This window comes from Jaculus jaculus, chromosome 8 (genome assembly GCF_020740685.1).
Source record: "Jaculus jaculus isolate mJacJac1 chromosome 8, mJacJac1.mat.Y.cur, whole genome shotgun sequence".
NCBI classification, from domain to species: Eukaryota; Metazoa; Chordata; class Mammalia; order Rodentia; family Dipodidae; genus Jaculus; species Jaculus jaculus.
In genome coordinates, this window is record NC_059109.1 from 56,218,555 (window position 1) to 56,241,456 (window position 22,902).

A 22,902-nucleotide genomic window follows, 5' to 3' on the forward strand; every position below is an offset into this window, starting at 1 on the left:
CTTAGTAAGTTTGAGGCCAACCTGTGTTATATGAGACTCTGTTCAAAAATAGAGAAGGTTTGCAGGGCGTGGTGGCACACACCTTTAATCCCAGCACTCGGGAGGCAGAGGTAGGAGGATCACCATGAGTTCGAAGCCACCCTGAGACTACAGAGTGAGTTCCAGGTCAGCCTGGACCAGAGTGAGACCCTACCTTGAAAAAGAAAAAGATACCTACATTATTTTCAAAGAACAAATATTGAGCTGAGGGTGATACATGCCTATAATCTTAGCACTTGGGAGACTGAGGAAGGAAGCTGAAGGACAGCCTGGGCTATTACTGAGGACTACCTCCAAAAACACCAAACCAACGAAATCAAAACAACATAAATATCACAAGGTTTTTCTAAGATTGCATATCATGGTTTTAGCAAAACTTACATAAGTTTTCTTTTGTAGGGGAGCAGTTTCCTTACCGTCTGTTGTCTTTCCAGTCTCCCACCTCAAGTTCCAAAGTGCCTTTGGAGTGACGGCTATGTAAAACAGGCATCAGTCCACCAAGAGTATGGAGGTGTCCACACAAATAAGCTGTAGCAGAGCTAACCAATATATAAAAAAAAATGACTGGGGTTGGAGAGATGGCTTAGCAGTTTAAGGCGTTTGCCTACAAAGCCAAAGGATCCCAGTTCAACTCTCCAGGACCCACATAAGCCACATGCACAAGGGGGTGCATGCATCTGGAGTTTGTGTGCAGTGGCTGGAGGCCCAGGTACACCCATTCTCTCTCTTTCTCTTTCTCAAATAAATAAATAATGAATGGAATAATTAAACAAATACAACCCATGTGCCGCAAAAGTAAGACCATCTCTTCAGGACGGTAAGACTGGTACAGCAGTGTGAAAGATCTACAGAGAGTTCATCTTGATTCTAAAGGCCTGTTTCACCTCATTATTGTTCGGATTCCTGGTGATGGAGACAGGATAGTAGATGTTGTAAAATGCCCAAACCAAATTGTCTGATTACTCTGACTGCTTTCCTTGGACAGTAATATGAGTTCCTTCATTTGTTCCTGAAATGGAGAAAATGAAAGGATCTTTAATTAGGACTCAGGCTAAAATCCAATGTCAACAGATTAAACAATTCCCCTAAAGTTTTACAATAATAATTACATGCCCTATATCCTAAACCCTATTAGGTAATGGTTAAACAGATCTTTGTAAGATTCAAACTATTTTCATTTATATTATAATTTATTTGATCCTAAAAATAATACTATAATAGGTAGGGCAGGCACTGTCCACATTTGACATATAAGAAACTGAGAAGGTGGGCATGGTAGTGCACACCTATAATCCCAGCACTCGGGAGGCAGAGGTAGGAGGATCACTGTGAGTTCAAGGCCACCCTGAGACTAAAGTGAATTCCAGGTCAGCCTGGGCAAGAGTGAGACCCTACCACAAAAAAACAGGGGAGTTGGGGCTTAGCAGTTAAGGTGCATGCCTATGGAGCCTACGGACCCAGGTTCAATTCTCCAGGTCCCATGTAAGCCAGATGCACATGGTGGAACATGCATCTGGAGTTCATCTGCAGTGGCTAGAGGCCCTGGCGTGCCCATTCTCCCTCTCTCCCTTTCTGTCTCTAATAAATAAATAAATCTTAAAATAAATAAATAGGGGCTGTAAAAAAAAGAAACTGAGAAATAAGTTACAATTAATATTTTAGTCTTGTATACCACACAGCAATAAATAAAAAGAACATTAGGGAGGCAGAGGTAGGAGGATGGCTGTGAGTTCAAGGCTACCCTGAGACTACATAGTGAATTCCAGGTCAGCCTGAGCTACAGTGAGACCCTATCTCAAAAACCAAAAAACAAAACAAAACAACAACAACAACAAAAAAAAACATTAAAAGGCTGGAAGGGGCCAGGCGTGGTGGCGCATGCCTTTAATCCCAGCACTTGGGAGGCAGAGGTAGGAGGATCTCTGTGAGTTCGAGGCCACCCTGAGACTACATAGTGAATTCCAGGATAGCCTGGGCTAGAGTGAGACCCTACCTCGAAAAACCAAAAAAAAAAAAAAAAAAAAAAAGGCTGGAAGGATGGCTAAACAGATAAGGTGCTTGCCTACAAAGCCTAAGGAGCCAGGTTTGATTCCCTAGGACCCATGTAAGCCAGATACACAAGGTGACGCATGTGTCTAGAGTTTGCTGGCAGCAGCTGAATGCCCTGGCATGCCCATTCTCATTCTCTCGCTCTCTCTCTCATAAATAAAATTTTAAATAAAGAACATAAAAGCCAAATTTCTAAAGAATGTACATATGTCCACAGACAAACCTAGCCCTAGTCATAATAGTTCAGCACTACAAACCATTAACAAACTATAACATATCCATGCAACAGAATACCAGGCAATAAAAGAACTATTAATGTACACAAGCACATCTCATAAACACCACACTAAGCATAGAAGCTAGATCCAAGAGTATATACATACTGTATAATCTTATTTACCTAAAATTTTAGAGCAAACAAAACTACTCATAGAAAATCAATCATTCATACCATAAGGAGTAAAGATAGACTACATGACTACATGGAAACTTTGTAGGGCAATAGAAATTCCTAAGTTTCATTTGTTTGTTTTGAGGTAGGGTCTCGCTCTAGCACAGGCTGACCTGGAATTCACTATGTAGTCTCAGGCTGGCCTCAAACACACAGAGATCCTCCTACCTCTGCCTCCTGAATGCTGGGATTAAAGGCATGTGCCACCATGGCCAGCCAGATGTCCTAGGTTTTGACTGTGGTGACTGTTATGCCAGTATAGATATTTTTAAAACTCGTCAAATGTGTGTATCTTACTAAATATAAATCATACTTCATAAAGTTGATTTCAAAAAATAATTTCAGGGTCTCTTACCATTGCAAAGAAATGCCAGCTGCATGTATCACTTTGTGTCCTGGTTTGTATGGGTGGCTGGGGAAGTGAACTCGTGCTGGTAGGCTTTGCAATTAGGTACCTTTAACTACTGAGCCATATTCCCAGCCTAGTATCTCACTGAAAACACTATTCTGAGGACTAGAATTTAAGTTCATCAACTGATGAAGGCACCTGGTACCTAAGAAACAAAATATAACTTTACTCTGCTCCCTTGATCTTTTGAGCCTTCATATTACTCTGAACCACTTTCAGTACTTGGCAAATCCTACTATTTATTACATTTATTTCTTTCTTTTTTTTTTTTAAATGGGGGGCTTGAGATATTGGCATTTTTTTGTACTAAGAAATGAGAGGTTCTCAGATATGCTTTGTTTTTGTTTTGTTTTTGGTCTTTGGAGATAGGGTCTTGCCCATGCTGACCTAGAATTCACTATATAGTCTCAGGATAGCCTCAAACTCACAATAATCCTCCTACCTCTGCCTCCTTAGTGCTGGGATTAAAGGCATGTGTCACCATGCCTGGATTCAGATATGTTCTTATAAATAGTTGTAATCCAGCAACAGATTTCACTTAGCCTTGCCAAAAAATACTTTAAAAGAAAGTTATCTAGTCTAGTAGTTGTCTTTCTCTTGTAAGAAAAAATATATATAAATCACTGATTAGTACTGACAATTATGGGGATTTAACAATATACTACATGGTATGTCAAGATGTATGCTCTGCAGCTTGCAAAGTACATAGTACACTTACTACATATTTAATAAATGTTTACTGAATAAATACAAAATAGATATTAGGATAAGAACAAAGACAGTAGTAATCATGCTGAAGTAGCTAAGTAGGTTCTAGCCATATTGCAACCACAGTAAAACTTTTCTTGAGCATTTCTTAATAAGAAAACCTTGACCTAAAATTACCTAGAAAAACTTTAAATGATCTTTATATACCTATGAAAAAATAAGAACAAGTAAGCTACAAAGGGAAGTGAGATGTTTTAAAATCCTACCTCATCTAAAATTCCAAAGAAATTAAAAGGTCTCTTGGGCCCTGGCTTTTGGGTGGCGTCCACAGAGATGAAAGAATAGTTGCCGAAGGGAGTACTGTGCACATAATGGAAAGAGCCGTCCCTACGCACAGCAGAGTATTTCCTAAAAAGACAAGAAGGCTTTAGTGCACTCATTAAAAAAAAAAAAAAAAATTGCAAATGAGCTTTAGATACATGCATCATTTTGTGCATCTGGCTTTATGTGGATACTGGGCAATCAAACTTGGGCCTTCAGGCTTTGCAAGCAGGTGTATTTAACTGCTGAGCCATCTCTCCAGCCTCATTTTTAATACAGGTCTCATGTAGCCCAGGCCAGCCTATGTCAAAATTATTTTAGATAAAACATTGCTTTTGCCTATGAAATAAAATGTCTTTAATTGTTCAAAAAGCAAATATATATATATATATGAATTTTATTTCTGTCCCTGCTATCACACAAGATTTTACTTCCCCTTGAAAAGATTTACTAATCTGACAGCAAAATGCACAAAAATAGATGTACACTGAAGAAAACAATTCAAGATCACTTTTCTCTCATTGTCTCCAAAGACTAACTCATCAATAACCCAGAACAAGGTCACCAAGTAAAGCAACGCTGGCTATTTTAAGTAGTCTTCTACACATTCACAAAGAACCCAGTGAAAATGTTACTAATCAGTCTTTTAAAAATCCAGTGAGGGGGCTGGAGAGATGGCTTAGCAGTTAAGCGCTTGCCTGTGAAGCCTAATGACCCCAGTTCGAGGCTCGGTTCCCCAGGTCCCACATTAGCCAGATGCACAAGGGGGCGCATGCATCTGGAGTTTGTTTGCAGAGGCTGGAAGCCCTGGCACGCCCATTCTCTCTCTCTCTCTCTCTCTCTCTCTCTCTCTCTCTCTGTCTTTCTTTCTGTGTCTGTTGCTCTCAAATAAATAAATAAATAAATAAATAAATTTAAATTAAAAATAAATAAATAAATAAAATAAAAAATAAAATCCAGTGAGGTCTGGTGATGTTGCTCGGTGCTAGAGCACTTGTACAGCATGTACAAAGCCTTGGGTAAGATGCCCAGCACCACAAAAGGGGAAAAAAATTAGTGAGAGCTTACTAAATACCTATTGGAAGTCTACAAGTCTTGGTGTAGTGAGATACAGAAACAGACCTATAGAAGCATGAGTCACAAGAAAGACTTGCAAAGATGAAGTCATCAAGCTAGAAGGAAAGTTTTAGTCTAGAAATGCTTAAGATTTTCATTCCTAAACATAGACTGATAGCATGTACAGAATCCATATCCAGTAATCAAAGTCCTTACTGTTAAGTGTAAACTGTGTTCAGGTGTCCATAAGTAGCGGGAAAGAGCAGGGAGGAAGAATATGTAAGATAGTACAGAGGTGGCAATCATTAGGTAATTGTTGAATGAATGAGAAAGAAAAAATTTACTAAAGGTAAAATTTGGGGTTTTTTTTTAAGCTTTTTTTATTATCTATTTCAGAGACAGACAGAGAGAAAGAGAGAGAATGGGTGTGCCAGGGCCTTCAGCTGCTGCAAATGAACTCCAGACACGTGCACCCGCATGTGCAACATAGCGTGCTTGCATCACTGTACATCTGGCCTATGTGGGACCTAGAGATTAAACATAAATTCTTAGGCTTTGCAAGCAAGCACCTTAACCATTAAGCCATCTCTCCAGCCCAAATTTGGTATCTTTTATCTATCTTATATTATGATTTGCTAAGGTACATATATGAGAAATACAAACAAACCTCTAAAATTTAATGCACTGGCAGGAAACCATACTTAAAAACAAAATCAGCCATCAAATATGTTATACAGAGCAGGGCATGGTGGTGAACACCTTTAATCCCAGCACTCAGGAGGGAGAGGTGGGAGGATCACTGTGAGTTTGAGACCACCCTGAGACTACATAGTGAATTTGAGGTCAGCCTGGGATAGAGCAAGACCCTACCTCAAAGAAAAATTAAATTAGGGGCTGGAGAGAAGGCTCAGCCTGTAAGACACTTGCCTGCAATGCCTAGCAACCTGGGTTTGATTTCCAGTACACACATAGAGCCAGATTCACAAGGTGGCACATGCATTTGGAGTTCATTCGCAGTGGTTAGAGGCCCCGGTGCACCCATTGCCTACCCACCCCCCGCCACTTGCCTCTTTCTCTCTCAAATAAATAAATAAGCCTTGGTGGTGCATGCCTTGAATCCCAGCACTTGGGAAGCAGAGGTAGGAAGATCGTCTGTGAGTTGAAGGTCACCCTGAGACTACATAGTGAATTCCAGGTCAGCCTGGGCTAGCGAGAGACCCTACCACAAAACGACAAATAAATAAAGTATTTTTTTTTTAAAGCTATCAAAAATAAGTCAACTAGGGCTGGAGAGATGGCTTAGCAGTTAAGGCGTTTGCCTGCAAAGCCAAAGGATACCAGTTCAATTCTCCAAGACGCAGGTAAGCCAGATGCAGAAGAGGGTTCATGCATCTGGAGTTTGTTTGCTGTGGCTGGAGGCCCTGATGTGCCCATTCTCTCCCTCCCTCTGCCTCTTTTTCTCTTCCTGAAATAAATAAAACATATTTTTAAAAAATAAATAAAGCAACTAGCCAGACATTATGGCACATGCCTTTAATCCCAGCACTTGGGAGGCAGAGGTAAGTGGATCACTATGAGTTCAAGGCCACCCTGAGACTACACAGTAAATTCCAGGTCAGCCTAAGCTAGAGAACGAGACCCTACCTCAAAAATAAATAAACAAACAAATCAACTACTCATATACAGAGGGAAAATATGTTAATTGTTTGTTTGTTTGTTTGTTTCTGATTTTTTGAGGTAGAATCTCACTCTAGGTCAGGCTGACTTGGAATTCAGTATGTAGTCTCAAGGTGGCCTCGAACTCATGGCAATCCTCCTACCTCTGTCTCCCTAGTGCTGGAATTAAAGGCCTACGCTACCATGCCTGGCTATGTTAACTGTTTTTAAAAGTATTTTTATTGGGCTAGAGAGATAGCTTAGCAGTTAAGGCACTTGCCTGCGAAGCCTGAGGACCCAGGTTTGATTCCCTATATCCCATGTAAACCAGCTGCACAAGGTGGCACATGTGTCTGGAGTTCGTTTGCAGTAGCTGAAGGCCCTGGAGCACCCATTCTCGTTCTCTGTATCTGTCTCTCTCTATCTCTCTCAAATAAATTAATAAAATATTTTTTAAATATATTTTTATTGCTGGACATGGTGGTGCACAGCTTTAATCCCAGCACTCAGAAGCAGAAGTAGGAGGATAGCCATGAGTATGAGGTCACCCTGAGATTACATAGTAATTTCCAGGTCATCCTAGGCTAGAGTAAAGCTCTACCTCGGCCCCCCTCAAAATAAATAAATAAATAAATAAATAAATAAAGCTGGGCATGGCGGAGCACGCCTTTAATCCCAGCATTTGGGGGGCAGAGGTAGGAGGATTGCTGTGAGTCTAGGCCACCCTGAGAATACAGAGTTAATTCCAGGTCAACCAGAGCGAGAGTGAGACCCTACCTTGAAAAACCAAAAAATACATATGCTTATATATATGTGTGTGTGTGTGTGTGTGTGTGTGTGTGTGTGTGTGTGTGCATTTATTTGAGAGGGAGGGAGAAACAGGTACACCAGGACCTCTTGCCACTGCAAACCAACTCCAGACACACATGCCACACTGTGCATCTGGCTTTATGTAGGTACCTGGGAACCGAATCCAGTGCTGCAGGCTTGGCAAGAAAGTGCATTTAACAGCAGAGCCATCTCCTCAGTCCCTATTAACTTTTTGTTTGGTTGGTTAGTTTTTATCCAGGTAGGGTCTCACTCTAGCCCAGGCTGACCTGACACTCTCTTTGTAGCCTTGAACTCATAGTGATCCTCCTACCTCTGCTACCCAAGTGCTAGGACTAAAGGCATGTGCCACCATGGCTGGTTCCTTATTAAGTTCTTTTGAGATAGGGTCTCATGTATCCCAGGATGGCTTCAAGCTTACTATATAGCCAAGGATGACTTTGAACTTCTGATCCTGTGTCCACCTCCCAAGTGCTGGGATGACAGGCCTATACAACAACATGCCTGATTCATGCGATGCTCAGGACCAAATCAGGGCATTATGTATGCACCACTTTGTGCATCTGATTTTACACACATACTGGGGAACCAAACTCGGGACCATCAGGCTTTACAAGCAAGTATCTTTAACCCATCTCTCCAGGCCTCTTCTAATCTGTTACAGTGATTGTCATGAAAACCAAATAATGTAGTATTTCATCAGGTATTCACTCATGTTCTTTTCTAATTGCTCCCTAAACACACCTGATCTCCTTTACCTAGAATATTAATTTCTTAAAGACAAGGCCAATTTTTGTGAACATTAGCTCTTCTATGCTTCTGATTATTATGTAACTCAGCAAAATACTTGCTGCTTGATTAAATGACAATAGAGATTAAAGTTACTGAACACCTTGGAGCTGAAAGTGAAACTGGAACCAAAAGAAGAATCCCAACACATGGAAACTAGATAATCAGTCCTAATTCAGAGATTACTAGTCTTTTTCACATTCATGACACATAAGGAAAATGTTAATATGAAAGGATAAAGCAGTAATAGGTGAACACTGAGCCCTCCAGCCACCTCAGAGGCTAAAAGACTCAGTATCTCAGTATTCAGAAAACCTAGTCACCTCAGTAGCCTGCCTCCAAGCTGTGATGTGGATGACCACTACTATGCACCAATGACAAGAGAAAAAGATGAGAGCAAGGAGTGGTGGCACACGTCTTTAATCCCAGCACTTTGGAAGCAGAGGTAGCATGATTGCCATGTTCGAGGCCACCCTGAGACAACATAGTGAACGCCAGGTCAGCCTGGGTGAGAGCTGGACCATACCTTGAAAAACAACAAAATAAAACAACAACAACAACAAAAAAGATGGGGTGGAGGAGCGGAGGGGAGTGAAGGAGTGGAGATGAAAAGAGAAGAGAGAGGAGAGAACCTCTGAGTGGAAGATTGATATCACCACTGACCAACATAAAACATACACAAAAAAAATGAAAGGAGAGAGACAGGCATGATGGCACACACATATAATCCCAGCACTTGGGAGGCTGAGGAAGCTGAAGCAAATGATAAGTAGTTTAAGATCAGCCTGGCCTATACTGAGATCTTGTTTCAAAAGCCAAATACTGGAAATGCTACTCCAGGTAAACCAGATGACAGAAAGCTGGAAAAAGCTATGTTGCATGCAGTTCAATGGATGAGAGAGAAATCACCAGTGGAGATACTCAACAGTGGATACTGCAAGCCTTAAATTTGACCAGCCAGGCCCAAAGAACCAATGGATGTAATAGTGGCATGTCTGGTATGGGGGAAACCAAATGCTCTCTAATTGGACTGGAGGACCACTCCATGGGAGGGAATACATCCCTGATACTGAAAACCTACAACAGGGGTAGTCATGAGCCCTAGGGGGTGTAACATATGCTGATATCTGGCTATGTTCACCAAACTGTCAGGTAAGCACTTCTCTTAATGTTAATACCAATATATTAATGCTACTCTCACTTTTGGTTAGAGAAGCTTCTCTTTCCAGATGGCAGTGACCTTGGGATGACTCAGAAGGCACCATGGTGCTGAGAAAAATTATGACAGAGGAGTGCTCAACACTGAAATATCTCCATCACACCTTCCAAGGCTCAGGGTCCATTGAGGAAGAGGTGGCAAAAAGAATGCAAGAGCCAAACAAAGGGTAGGACTCCTTACAATGTGCTCTTCCAGACAAAAAATGTCCTGGATATCCATGAGCTCACAGTGCCTGACATTACCTACACAAGACCATCATAATAGGAGGAAAAGATGATGACATCAAAATAAGAGAGAGACTAATTGAAAGCAGAAGGGGATATGATGGAGAATGGAGTTTCAAAGGGGAAAGTGGGGGGAGGGAGAGAATTACCATGGGTTATTGTCTATAATTATGCAAGTTGGCAATGTAAAAAAGAATAGGAAAAAAAAAAGCCAAGTAGTGGGCTGGAGAGATGGCTTAGCAGTTAAGGCACTTGCCTGCAAAGCCAAATTACCCAGGTTTGGTTCCCCACAACCCATGCAAACCAGATTCACAAGATGGTGCATGTGTCTGGAGTTTGTTTACAGTGGCTAGAGGTCCTGGAGCACCCATTCTCAGTCTCTCTCTCTCTTTTTCTCTCTGCCTGTTTCTCTCTCAAATAAATAAAAAAATAATATATTTTTAAAAATAAAGAAAGATGGGCTGGAGAAATGGCTTAGTGGTTAAGGCATTTGCCTGCAAAGCCAAAGGACCCAGGTTCAACTCCCCAGGACCCACGTAAACCAGATGCACAAGGGGAACATGCATCTGGAGTTTGTTTGCAGTGGCTGGAGGCAATGCCATGCCCATCCTCTCTCGGTCTGTCTCTTGTCTATTTCTCTCTCTCTGCTAGCAAATAGATAAATTAGATAAATAAAAATAAAAAGAAAGAAAGAAAAGGAAAAAAAAGCCAAATACTAAAATGAATTAAATTTAGAGCAAGTTCAAACAAAAAGGACTGGGTGTCACAAACAAAAAAAAGAAAACTCCATTACGAGAGATAACATAACAGAAATTTTATCTCTTAAAAATGTTTTCAGGGCTGGAGAGATGGTGTAGCAGTTAAGCGCTTGCCTGTGAAGCCTAAGGACCCCGGTTGGAGGCTCGGTTCCCCAGGTCCCACGTTAGCCAGATGCACAAGGGGGCGCACGCATCTGGAGTTCGTTTGCAGTGGCCGGAAGCCCTGGCGCGCCCATTCTCTCTCTCTCCCTCTACCTGTCTTTCTCTCTGTGTCTGTCGCTCTCAAATAAATAAATAAATAAAAATTTTAAAAAAAAATGTTTTCATTTGTTTGTTCATTAAATGAATTGTACTCTGATTGTAACAGACTGTACTTGGTCTGTATTCTGTTCATTTCGGTACCTGTAATAATTCTTGACACTCTCCAGACTTGGAATGTTATACACATCTAAAAGAAAAAAGTAAACATTCATTTAAACAAAAAAAAGAAAAGAAAAATGCATTTAATGACTAAAGCTAACAATTCTTTCTATAGCAAAATTATAGAGAATTATTCAACTAGATAATTTTTAAAACAGCAGCTTGACAGAACTCAGATTATCTGGAAACTTCAATGCACCTAGTATACTGACTGGAGAACAAGTATTTTTTAAAGCCAGGTATGATGGCCCATGCATTTAGTCCCAGCACTCAGGGGGTAGAGATAGGAGCATCACAATGAGTTTGAGGCCACCCTGAGACTACTACATAGTGAATTCCAGGTCAGCCTGGGCTAGAGCAACAGCCTACCTAAAAAAACAAAAAAACAAAAAAAAAAAAAAAAGTACTTTTAATTTTGCTCAGAATTAGTAATTTTGAAATTGTTGTAAAACTGGATTGTAACTTGCTAGGAAGCCCAGGCTGGCCTTAAACTCTCATTCATTCTACTGCAGTCTTCCTCATTCTGGGATTGCATGTGCCACACCTGTCTTGTTGCTGCTGTTTTAATCACTGCAGTCTAGAGTCAGAAAGAAATGAATTCATGCCTGATCTATACATATATGCCAAATGCTTCTAAACACAAGATTACGTTAATCTCATAGGCAAAGTCCCTCTCTTCTTAAGTCTTAAAAGAGATTCATAAAGTTAGGGATTAATAAATGGAAAGGTTTAAACTAAGGGCATCAAACAACATTTGTCTGAAAAATACAATGATTTCATATAACTTGACTAGCCAGGTATGGTGGGGCACACGTTTAATCCCAGTACTTGGGAGGCAGAGGTAGGAGGATCACCATGACTTCAAGGCTACCCTGCAAGGACACAGAGAATTCCAGATCAGCCTGGGCTAGAGTGAAACACTACCTAGAAAAAAAAAAAAAAAAAACTCATATAACTTGACTACCCACTAGCAGTAGTTAGAAATATTTATCATGGGCTGCAGAGATGGCTTAGCAGTTAAAGCACCTGCCTGCAAAGCCAAAGGACCTAGGTTTGATTCCTCAGGACCCATGTAAGCCAGATGCACAAGGTGGGTGCATGCCTCTGGAGTTCGTCTGCAGCAGCCAGAGAACCTATCACACCCATTCTCTTTCTATCTGCCCCCACTTTTTTTGGTTTTTCGAGGTAGGGTCTCACTCTAGCTCAGGCTGACCTGGAATTCACTATGGAGTCTCAGGGTGGCCTCAAACTCACAGCAATCCTCCTATCTCTGCCTCCCGAGTGATGGGATTAAAGGCGTGAACTACCACGCCCAGCTCTATCTGCCCCTTTTTCAATGTCTCTCTCTAAAATCAATAAATAAATAAAAATAAAAATATTTTTTAAAATGTTTATCAGGACTAGAGAGATTGCTTAGCAGTTAAGGTATTTGCCTACAAACCCAAAGGACCTAGGTTCCATTCCACAGGATCCCCATCAGCCAGATGACAAGGTGGCGCATGCATCTGGAGTTCCTTTGCAGTGGTTAGAAGACCTAGCACACACATTCATTCTCTCTCTCTCTCTCTCTCCCCCTATCTATCTGTATTTCTCTCTCCTTCCCTCTCAAATAAATGAATAAAAATAAAAAAATTTTTTAAGTGTTTATCAGGGGCTGGAGAGATGGCTCAGCAGTTAAGGCACTTGCTTCTAAAACCAAACGATCCCGGTTCGATTCTCCAGAACCCACATAAGCCAGATACACAAGGGGGCGCATGCATCTGGTGCTCTGGCATACCCATTCTCATTCTCTCTCTCTCTCTCTCTCTGCCTTTCTCTGTATCAAATAACTAAATAAATTTTAAAAATTAAAAAAAAAAAGTGTGTATCAGGCGCTGGAGAGATGGCTCAGCGGTTAAGGAGCTTGCCTGCAAAGCCTAAGGACCCAGGTTCCATTCCCAGGACCCACGTAAGCAAGATGCAAGGGGTGATGCATGCGTCTGGAGTTCATTTGCAATGGCTAGTGCACCCATTCTCTCCCTCTGACTCTCAAGTAAATAATTAAAACAAAAAGGAGAAAGATTTTAAGTGTTTATCGGGGCTGGAGAGATGGCTTAGTGGTTAAGACATTTGCCTGCAAAGCCAAAGAATCTTGGTACAACTCTCCAGGACCCATGTTAGGCAGATACACAGGGGATGCATGCATCTGGAGTTTGTTTGCAGTGGCTGGAGGCCCTGGTGTGCCCATTCTCTCTTTCTCTCTCTGCCTCTTTCTCTCAAATAAATAAATATATTTAAAAATTTTATTTTAAAAAAAGTGTTACAAAAAAATAATGACCCACATAACTGATTAAAATTAGGAAAAAGGCCAGGCATGGTGGTCTACATCTTTAATCCCAGTACTTGGGAGGCTGAGGTAGGAGAATCACTATGAGTTTGAGGCCAGCCTGAGACTAATTCCAGGTCAGCCTGCACTACAGCAAGACCCTACCTTGAAAAAAACAAAACAAAAAGTAATTAGAAAAAATGTGAATATATGAGAGAAAGTCATAAGACAAATAATTCTAATTTGATTTATAATTACTAGCTGCTTTGTAAAAAATAGTTATAAACAGAAAACTTTTTAACCAAACCAATTGCTATGTAAAAAGCAGAATTATCATCTTTTTTTTTTTTTTTTTTCTGGAGGTAGGGTCTCAACTGCAGCTCATACTGACCTGGAATTCACTCTGTAGTCTCAGGGTGTCCTAGAACTCACAGTGATCTTCCTACCTCTGCCTCCCAAGCGCTGGGTTAAAGATGTGCAATACCATATCTGGCTAAAATAAGGGTTTTTTTTGTTTTTTTCAAAAATATAAATAAGTACTTAACAGCAATGATTTACCAAATAAAACAGACAAATTAAGTATGTAACTATTGAGAAAGTCAACTTTTATAAAATAAACAAACCTACCAAGAGAAGAGTTCATTTCCTTAATTAATACAAAAATGATCATACAGGGCTGGAAATGGCTTAGCAGTTAAGGTACTTGCCTGCAAAGCCAAAGGACCCAAGTTTGATTCCCCAGAACTCATGTAAGCCAGATGAGTAAAGTAACGGATGCATCTGGAGTTCATTGGCAGTGGCTGAAGGCCCTGACACGCCTATTCTCTTTCTCTCTCTCTCTGATTCTTTCCTTCTCTCTCAAATAAATAAATAAAAATAAAAATATTTTTTAAAATGATCATGTTGGACATCGTGGCTCATGCCCTTAATCTCAGCACTCGGGAGGCAGAGGTAGGAGGATCACCTTGAGTTTGAGGCCACCCTGAGACTACAGAGTGAACTCCAGGTCAGCCTGGGCTAGAGTGAAACCCTGCCTCAAAAAAAAAAAAAAAAAATCATATAAAAAAGGGATGGAAAGACAGGCATGGTGGTGCACGCCTTTAAACCCAGCACTGGGGAAGCAGAGGTAAGAGGATCGCTGAGTTTGGGGCCACCCTGAGAGTGAAAGGCAGGATGAAAAATTTTAAAGTAAACTTGGTGAAGAAATAGCTGGTTGCTACAGGTAGGGGACAGCCTGAACTGTATATTCAGAAAGGAGTAAATCAAAAATAGGCTAAAAGATAGGCTGCGGGTGGCACAAGATATGGGTTGGTCGGGTCGACCTAAACTTTATGTCCCGGGAAGAGGATAAACAAAAATACAATTTTGAGAAAAACCAAAATAATAAAACAGTTTCCCAAGACAGCCTGACTAAGGACTTAAACTCTGGTTATGCACAAATAAGATATGTAAACATAACTGTACAAGCTTGGCAAATACCCTTGTGAAACCCCCTCCCCTTTCCCTTCCTTGCTAAAAACCCTATAAAAAGAAACACCCAATAGGGCTCAGGGTCGACTCCTCTGTCTCCTGCATGAGATACGTGTCGACCCCAGAGCTCTGGTTTCCCGAATAAAGCCTCATGCTTTTGCAGCAAGTCTGGTCTCCTGTGTGTCTTTGGGTGCGTGCTATCTCGAGACTTGAGTGACCCTCTGGGGGGTCTTTCAAGAGTACATAGTGAATTCCAGGTGAGCCTGAGCTACAGCAAGACCCTAACTTGGGGGTGGGGAGAAGGATGGGTAGCCAGAAGGCAGAAGTAGGAGGAATGCTATGAGTCTGAGGCCAGCCTAGGACTACAGAGTGAGTTCCAGGTCAGTGTGAGCTAGAGTGAGATTCTGCCTTGGGGGAGAATGGATTATCCATATCCCTGTTTTTTAAATTTTCATACAGCAAAGTTTATACTTTGTGAGATACAGTTCTACGGATCTTTCTCCTCGCCTCCTATTTTCCTCTTTCCCCTTCCTTTCTTTTTGAGATAAGGTTTCTACTCCAGGCAGGATCACTATGACCACCCAATGTAGCTGAGAATGGCCTTGAATTATTTTTTGTATTTGTGGTATGCAAGTGTGTATGTGTGGGTACATATATGTGAGCAGGCAGGCATATGGAGGCTAGAGGATAACCTCGGTATGGCGTCATCCTCAGAAAGGCTGTCCATCTCCTTTCAGACAGGGTCACTCACTGGCCTGCAGCTTATCAATTAGACCAGACTAGCTGGCCAGCAAATCTTTGACTCCCCAGTGCTGGGATTATTGGCATGTACCATTACAGCAGGGATAATGGGGATCAAATTGAGGTCTTCAAGCCAGACACTTTATCAGTTCAGCTGTATCTCCCCAATCCCTACCTTGAATTTCTGATACTTCTGCCTCCACCTCGCAAGTGCTGGGGATTACAGGTATGCACCACCAACCTGGTTCATGAAGTGGTAGGGAAGGAGCCCAGGGACTTGTGCATCGTAGGCAAGCACTCTACCAACTGAGCTACATCCCAAGCCTAAGTTCTCTAGAATTTTAACCTTTTCACTGATAATTTTCATAGATGTATATAACGTGTCATGATGATAGTCCCCTCTCACTACCTACTCCTGTCCTCCCTCCCCTCTTCTTCTTTCCTACTTCTCAGATCCTTTCCTTACTCATTTAATAGGCCACATATTTGGTTTTGCTTAGAAGCTTTCTTCCCCATGTAATTCTGTATCAGCATCAGGTAGCTGTGATCACCATGAAACTACCAGTGCTCAGAACACTTAGACTTGCCTCATTATTTATTTTTTTGTTTTGTTTTGTAGGTAGGGTCTCACTCTAGTTCAGGTTGACCTGGAATCCACTATGTATTCTCAGGGTGCCATCGAACTCACTGTGATCCTCCTACCTCTGTCTGCAAAGTGCTGGGATTAAAGGTGTGCGTCACCACGCCCAGCTGATTATTTTTTTTTTATTGACAATGTTCACACATACGTACTGTGTATGGGTTATACTCCCCTTATCTTCTTCTGTCCTCTTTTATTGAGCTGCTGCTTCTATCCAACCAGTCCCTTTCTATTTTGATACCCTTACTGCCCTCCACCATTCATATTAAAATATTGAGAGACCCAATATTATGCAGGTCTTGACAAATAGGTGGTCATGTATCCAAGATAATAGCCAAAAGACAGAACAATTCACCCTTCTCTCAAAAAGTCCATTCTGATGCTTCTCTGGTTTGTTTTCTTGTTTTTATTTTGTTTTTGTTTCTTCAAGGTAGGGTTTCCCTCTAACACAGGCTGATCTGGAATTCACTTTGGAGTCTCAGGGTGGCCTTGTGCTCATGGCGATCCTCCTACCTCTGCCTCACAAGTGCTGGGATTAAAGGCATGTGCCACCACACCTGGCTCTGCTGCCTCTTTGTAATGTCTCTCCTCCTATCACGACACCTGCAAACCACAACCTGTAGTTGTTTTCATTATTCTGAATGTCACAAAAATGGAATTAAACTTTATAAAGATAATGGGTTTATCTTCCTTCACTTCACTGTAGGCGTCTGAAAAACATTTGTCCACAAGAATGTTGGTAGAAGCAAGCATTTCTCCCATGTAAAGAATATCAACTTTTCTCTCAAAGGCTAGCATCGGAAGTGTTTTTTTGTGGGGTTTTGTTGTTGTTGTCGTTTTGAGGTAGGGTCTCACTCTAGCCCAGGCTGACCTGTAATTCACTATGTAGTCTCAGGGTGGCCTCGAACTCATTGTGATCCTCCTACCTCTGCCTCCTGAGTGCTGGGATTACAACACACCCGGTGCATCTGAAGTTTTAAAACCAAATGTAATCACTATGTTTCAGAGCTGTGACCTGCAATATATCTACATTCGCATTATAATTCTTCATTTTATAATCTTAAAATCTAAATTATAGGATCTAGTTTCCCAAAAGGAAATAATGTACACTTGTCATATCTGAATCTTGGCTCTTACCATGATTTCCTCTGATATCCAGCCACTTGGTTTTCTCCATGACCCTTGTCTTCTTCAAAACACCCTGGTAAGTTTGCCATTCAACCTCATGTTGTCTGGACCCCAATTGTTCCCTTGTTTTGGCATCTGTCAGGTCTCCTGTAGGTTTACATAGACATGAACCACAGTGCAAAATCAACGCCAGGAAGCTCAATTTTAAAAATGCACAGCGAAGGAATAAAAATTCTTAAAGTATGCAAGATGTATAAGCATAATCATTCCCCCTCCCACAATGACTGACGTCTGCTCTCACAACTCACAAACTCAACTCCATGATGAACACCAGGAAACTCCCCAAGTGGGGGGGAGTTCAGTGGAGTGGGCAGGGAGGAGGGAAATGATGGTACCAATATATGATGTATCTATACAAAGCTTCTACTTAATAAAAAAATATAAATAAATACAGCTGACATGGTGGCACACGCCTTTAATCCCAGCACTCAGGAGGCAGAGGTAGGAGGACTGCCATGAGTTTGAGGCCACCCTGAGAATACAGAATGAATTCCAGGTCAGCCTGGGCTAGAGTGAGACCCTACCTCAAAAAAACAAAACAAAACAAAAAGTTACAGCTGGGCATAGTGGTGCATCCCTTTAATCCCAGCTCTTGGGAGGCAGAGGTAAGAGGATCACCGTGAGTTCAAGGCCACCCTGACACCACATAGTGAATTCAGGGTCAGCGAAGCTACAGCGAGACCCTACCTCAAAATACCCCAAAGAGGGCTAGAGAGATGGCTGAGCGGTTAAGGCACATGCCTGTGAAGCATAAGGACCCCAGTTCGATTCTCCAGGTCCCACGTAAGCCAGATGTACATGGTGGCCCATGCGTCTGAAGTTCCTTTGCAGTGGCTAAAGATCCTGGCACGCCCATTCTCACTCACTCTCTCTCCTTCTCTGTTTCTAATAAGTAAAAATAAAATCTTAAAAAAAAAAAAACCTCTCCCCCCACCAAAAAAAAAAAAAAGAAGCCAGGCATGGTGGTGCACTCCTTTAATCCCAGCCCTTGGGAGGCAGAGGTAGGAGGACCGCCATGAGTTCAAGGTCACCCTGAGACTACATAGTGAATTCCAGGTCAGCCTGGGCTACCTTGAAAAAAAAAAAAAAAGAAAAGAAAAGAAGGAAAAATAAAGAAAGTGCCCTGAAGCCTCAAACAAATAAAAATACAAGATTAATTTATATATAAAGAAAATGGAAAGTTAGCAAAGGACAACTTTTGATTTCTGATCAAAATGCTTTTCCTACTTCTCAAATCCAGAACAATCACAACCACCACCATGGGAAATGGATATATATATATAGCAGACAACACATTTTCATGTACATCTGTGGTTAAAAGAAGGAGAAAAAGAAGCAGCAGCAGCAACAGCAGCAGCAAAAAGTTGAACTGATTTACTGAGTTACTGTAAGGGTTAATTATTAAAGAACTAAAACTTATCTGTCAGCAGATGGGGGAAAAAAAAAAAAAAACCCAAAAAGGAACTGTCCAGAGAAAGCCCAAAGGGATGATAAGAAAGAAAGATAGTTTAGACTAAAACAAAGTAAAATGGAGTTCATTGTTAGGGTGGCCTGACTACAGAAATGATTGCTAGGCAAATTGCCACATCTTGTTTCACTTACCCCTCCCTTTGGCTGTGGAAACTATAAAATGGAAATAAAATCTCAGCTCACGATCAAAGCTCCTTTGGAGGGCTACCTCACGCTTTTTGCCCCCCACCCCTGGGTAATAAACTCCTCTACTTTCACTCATTCGGGCTTTGGAGTGATCTTTCCAGAGAATTCCTACAACACCTCCGGAGGCCCCAGCGAGATTGTCCTCCTCTACCACCCAGGTTGGTCAGGAAGGACTGCTGCTCTTGGGCCTCCCAGCCTGCCAAAGGTCCCTGGAACTGGGAAGCGCGCACCCCTGACATGATTGCAGGGTCCTCTTCCAGGTGGCCCAACGAAACTGTAAAGCCCCCCGCGCCCCCCTCCCCGGCCACAGTTCCTGAGTAGAAGGAGATGAGGAGGAGTCAGACCTGCAGACCAGGTAAGAATTCCCCGGAGAAACTGGAAATTGGAATTATGACTAGTCAGGTCTGGAGAAGCAGTGGGGGTCTGCCTGATCCCCACAAGGGGAGGAATCCCCATGCCCCCATACTGCTTTGACAACACCTTCATATGGCAAAGCATTTAGCCTGCACCTTAAGTCTGTCGGGCACAGGCCAAGTCTCATTGCCTCTACTTCACCGGGCAGGCCTGGGAGGAGCTGCTGCGGTGGCCTGGCCAATGGTGGCAAAGGGCACAGCCACAAGCACTGGCTAGCAGCATGGCAAGCCCCCTACCTGTGGCTAAGACGAGAGCTGGCTGAATGATGTCAACAGTTTCTGAACAGAACTTCTCTAAGTCGACCGCTCTGCCGGGATCGCGAAACCTGCTCAGGTGAATGTCGGATATCTGCCAAGAGCAAGTGTGGAACAGAGACGACGTCTGAGTGAGGAAGAGCCCGCGGGGGCGGCGGTGACCCAGCAGCTCTGCGGAGTGGGGAAGGAACAGCAAAGAGGAAGTGCATGAAGGAATCCCCCCCTTCGCCCCCCGGGAAGACCCTGGTCACGGCCCCGGGCGCGAGCCACGCCCCCCCGCGGGGACCCCCCCCCTCCCCCGGCCCCCGCCTCCCGGCCGCCGCGTCACCTGCAGACCCCAGAAAATGTTGCCGGCTCCGGAGCCCGGCGCGGGCAGGGGCCTCCGCGGGCGTCGGGGCTCGGGCAGCGGGGACGGAGGGCCGGCCAGGCCGTAGTGCTCCAGAAGCAGGGCCGCCAGCGCCGCGGCCGCCAGACCCGCGACCACCCTGAAGGCCAGCACGACCGCCATGGTGCCGGCCGGCCCCCCGAGGCGGGAGCCCTGCGCGCCCCGACCGCCCCCGCCCGGCCGCGCGCCGCTCTGCCTGCGCTTCCGGCCTCTATGGTCGCGCGGCCCGGCGGCCGCCCCGCTGCTGTCGCCGCAGAGCCCTCCTGCCGCCGCGGCCGGCTCTCCGATCTGAGGGGGAAGAAGAGACAATCGAGACGCCAATGCCTGGGATGGCTGCCGAGGGAAGGACAGGAGCTGCGCCCGAGCTGCGGCCGGCTCCGGTCTTCTCTGGCCTCAGCGGCGCTGCCCGTCCCTGTAAAACGGCTAATGACATCCTGTGCGCTTGGGGGTGCTGGGAATCAAAGTGAGCAGGCATTGGGGACGCCTCTTAATTGCTGGACAAACATGACAGGTGGCTCACTCTAGTCTCCTCGGATTCACATGACCGCACCGGCTTCCCATACTCTGTGAAACGTACTTTTCCTTCCTCTGACTTTAAATGTATCTGAGTACATGATACAGTGACAGTGTAGTATGCCCTTCAATTAATAACTTGAATGCTTCCTATTGGCTGGACACAAGAGAAGAATTAGATTCTAGCCCTGGCCTTTATCGAAGCACTCCCTTATCGTTAGTTCCAAGTGTTTATTATGTGTTGCTTATTCTAAATAAACATTCTCATACAAACATACTAAAAAAATTTAAAAAAAAATAAAACTCCTCGCCGGGTGGTGGCACATGCCTTTATTCCCAGCACTCTACAAAGGTAGGAGGCAGAGGTAGAAGGATCATCATGAATTCAAGGCTACCCTGAGACTACGTACTGAATTCCAGGTCAGCCTGGGCTAGAGCGAAACCCTACCTCGAAAAAACAAACAAACAAATAAATAAATATATTTTTTAAAAAGTCCTTTATTTCCTTGGGGTATACTATCAGTGTGTGTACACACACATATATGTACGAATTTCAGTTCATTAAGTTCTTTTTCAGTGTCTTCGAAATGCAAGTCACTGATCTAAAACAGAAAGTATAATGAACCATAAGTATCTTAGGAGTTTATATATGAGAGAGAAATACACAAGTACTTTTTTTTAAAAAAAATTTTATTTATTTATTTGACAGCGACAGACACAGAGAGAAAGACAGATAGAGGGAGAGAGAGAGAATGGGCACGCCAGGGCTTCCAGCCTTTGCAAACGAACTCCAGACGCGTGCGCCCTCTTGTGCATCTGGCTAACGTGGGACCTGGGGAACCGAGCCTCCAACCGGGGTCCTTAGGCTTCACAGGCAAGCGCTTAACCGCTAAGCCATCTCTCCAGCCCCACAAGTACTTTAATATAAGAAGAATGTGTTATTTGCCACAACTACAAGATATAAAAGGCTATAGGAAGGTTAAACTAGAGAAACCATAGAAAGAATCAAGAAATATTTCCTTTAGGATGTGAAATACAAATAAAGATGGGAAGTATTTCTGACTGGTGTGGATTGGTACTAAGAATCACTTTCATTAACACCTAATAGCACAAACCAAAGTATTAAAATTTTTTAAAAAATGCAAACTGGAGAGGTGGCTCAGTGGTTAAGACACTTGCTTGCAAAGCCTAAGTACCACAGTTCAATTCTCCAGTGCAGACATAAAGCCAAATGCACAAATTGGCACTTGCGTCTGGAGTTCATTTACAGTGGCTGGAGGCCCTGGCATACCCATTATCTCTCTCTCTCTCTCTTCCTCCCTAACTCCCCTTCCCTCCCTCTTTCTCTCTCTCAAAAGAATAAATATTTTTTTAAAGATAAGAAAATAAGAGTCCTAGTGAGGTGTGGTGGCTCACACTTTCAATACTAGCACTTGGGAGGTAGAGGTAGGAGAATCTCCATGAGCTCAAGGCCACTCTGAGATGACATAGTGAATTCCAGGTCAGCCTGGGCTATAGTGAGACTCTACCTTGGAAAACCAAAAATAAATAAATAAACAAAATCCAAATTTGGGGCTGAAGAGACAGTTTAGTGGTTAAGGCACTTACCTGCAAAGTCCAAGGACCCAAATTAAATTCCACAGGACTCATGTAACAAAGGTGCACAACATGGCACATGTGTCTGGAGTTCATTTGCAGTGGCTGGAGGCCCTGGTGTGCCCATTCTCTTCCTCCTTCACTCTCTCTCTCTCTCTTTTTGTTTTTTTGAGGTGGTCTCACTATATCTCAGGCTGACCTGGAATTCACTCTGTATTCTCTGGGTAGCCTCGATCTCATGTCGATCCTCCTACCTCTGCCTCCTCATTGCTGGGATTAAACATGTGCACCACCATGCCCAGCTTCTCTCTCTTTCAAATAAATTAAAAAAATATTTTTTAAAAAATCCAAACTTGGATGATGAGTGAGACGACCCAATTCAAACATAGGCAATGTGAGATATGAGAAAATGCACAAGCCTTGCAGGAACCTTGAAGACAAAGGACATGGTCCAACAAAATAGGTACAATATGATGCTATGTGATGCTCTGGTTGCTGGACAGAGAAGCCAAGCTACAGCTGAGCCTGAAACCTCTCTGCTGACTGGCTGTAGTAGTGCTGGAAAGTGCTATGCAGACTTCTGAGGGAGAAAAGTCATCTCATACATCTTACCCAGCTGTAGACCCTACAAGCTACAACATAACCAGTCAGCCAAACAAGATGTGCCACTGGTACTGTAAAGGCATGACTGTTGTGGGATAATCAGCTACTTTCTGATTGGATTTGAGGCTGCCTCCACTAAAGGGATTTCATACCTGGTACTGAAAACCTAGTCAAAATCCTATGAGCCAGGCATGGAGGTATACACCTTTA

General features: G+C 42.9%; 1 protein-coding gene across 3 annotated transcripts in view; it reads right to left on the reverse strand.

Moving 5' to 3' along the window:
- Tmem62 (transmembrane protein 62) overlaps nt 1-20,103 on the reverse strand; it is a 52,438-nt gene extending 32,335 nt beyond the window's left edge. Inside the window, exons 1-7 of one of the 3 annotated variants that reach the window (XM_045156527.1) lie at nt 19,924-20,103; nt 19,578-19,689; nt 17,221-17,358; nt 10,910-10,955; nt 3,923-4,064; nt 924-1,048; nt 456-578 (exon numbers count right to left, since the gene is read on the reverse strand). In XM_045156527.1, the coding sequence (XP_045012462.1) occupies nt 456-578; nt 924-1,048; nt 3,923-4,064; nt 10,910-10,955; nt 17,221-17,358; nt 19,578-19,689; nt 19,924-20,103 (866 nt within the window). Of the gene's footprint in view, nt 1-455; nt 579-923; nt 1,049-3,922; nt 4,065-10,909; nt 10,956-17,220; nt 17,359-19,577; nt 19,778-19,923 lie in introns of those variants that run through there. The other 2 variants (XM_045156528.1, XM_045156529.1) reach the window with 2 other exon arrangements.
- Between the last annotated feature and the right edge of the window lie 2,799 nt (nt 20,104-22,902).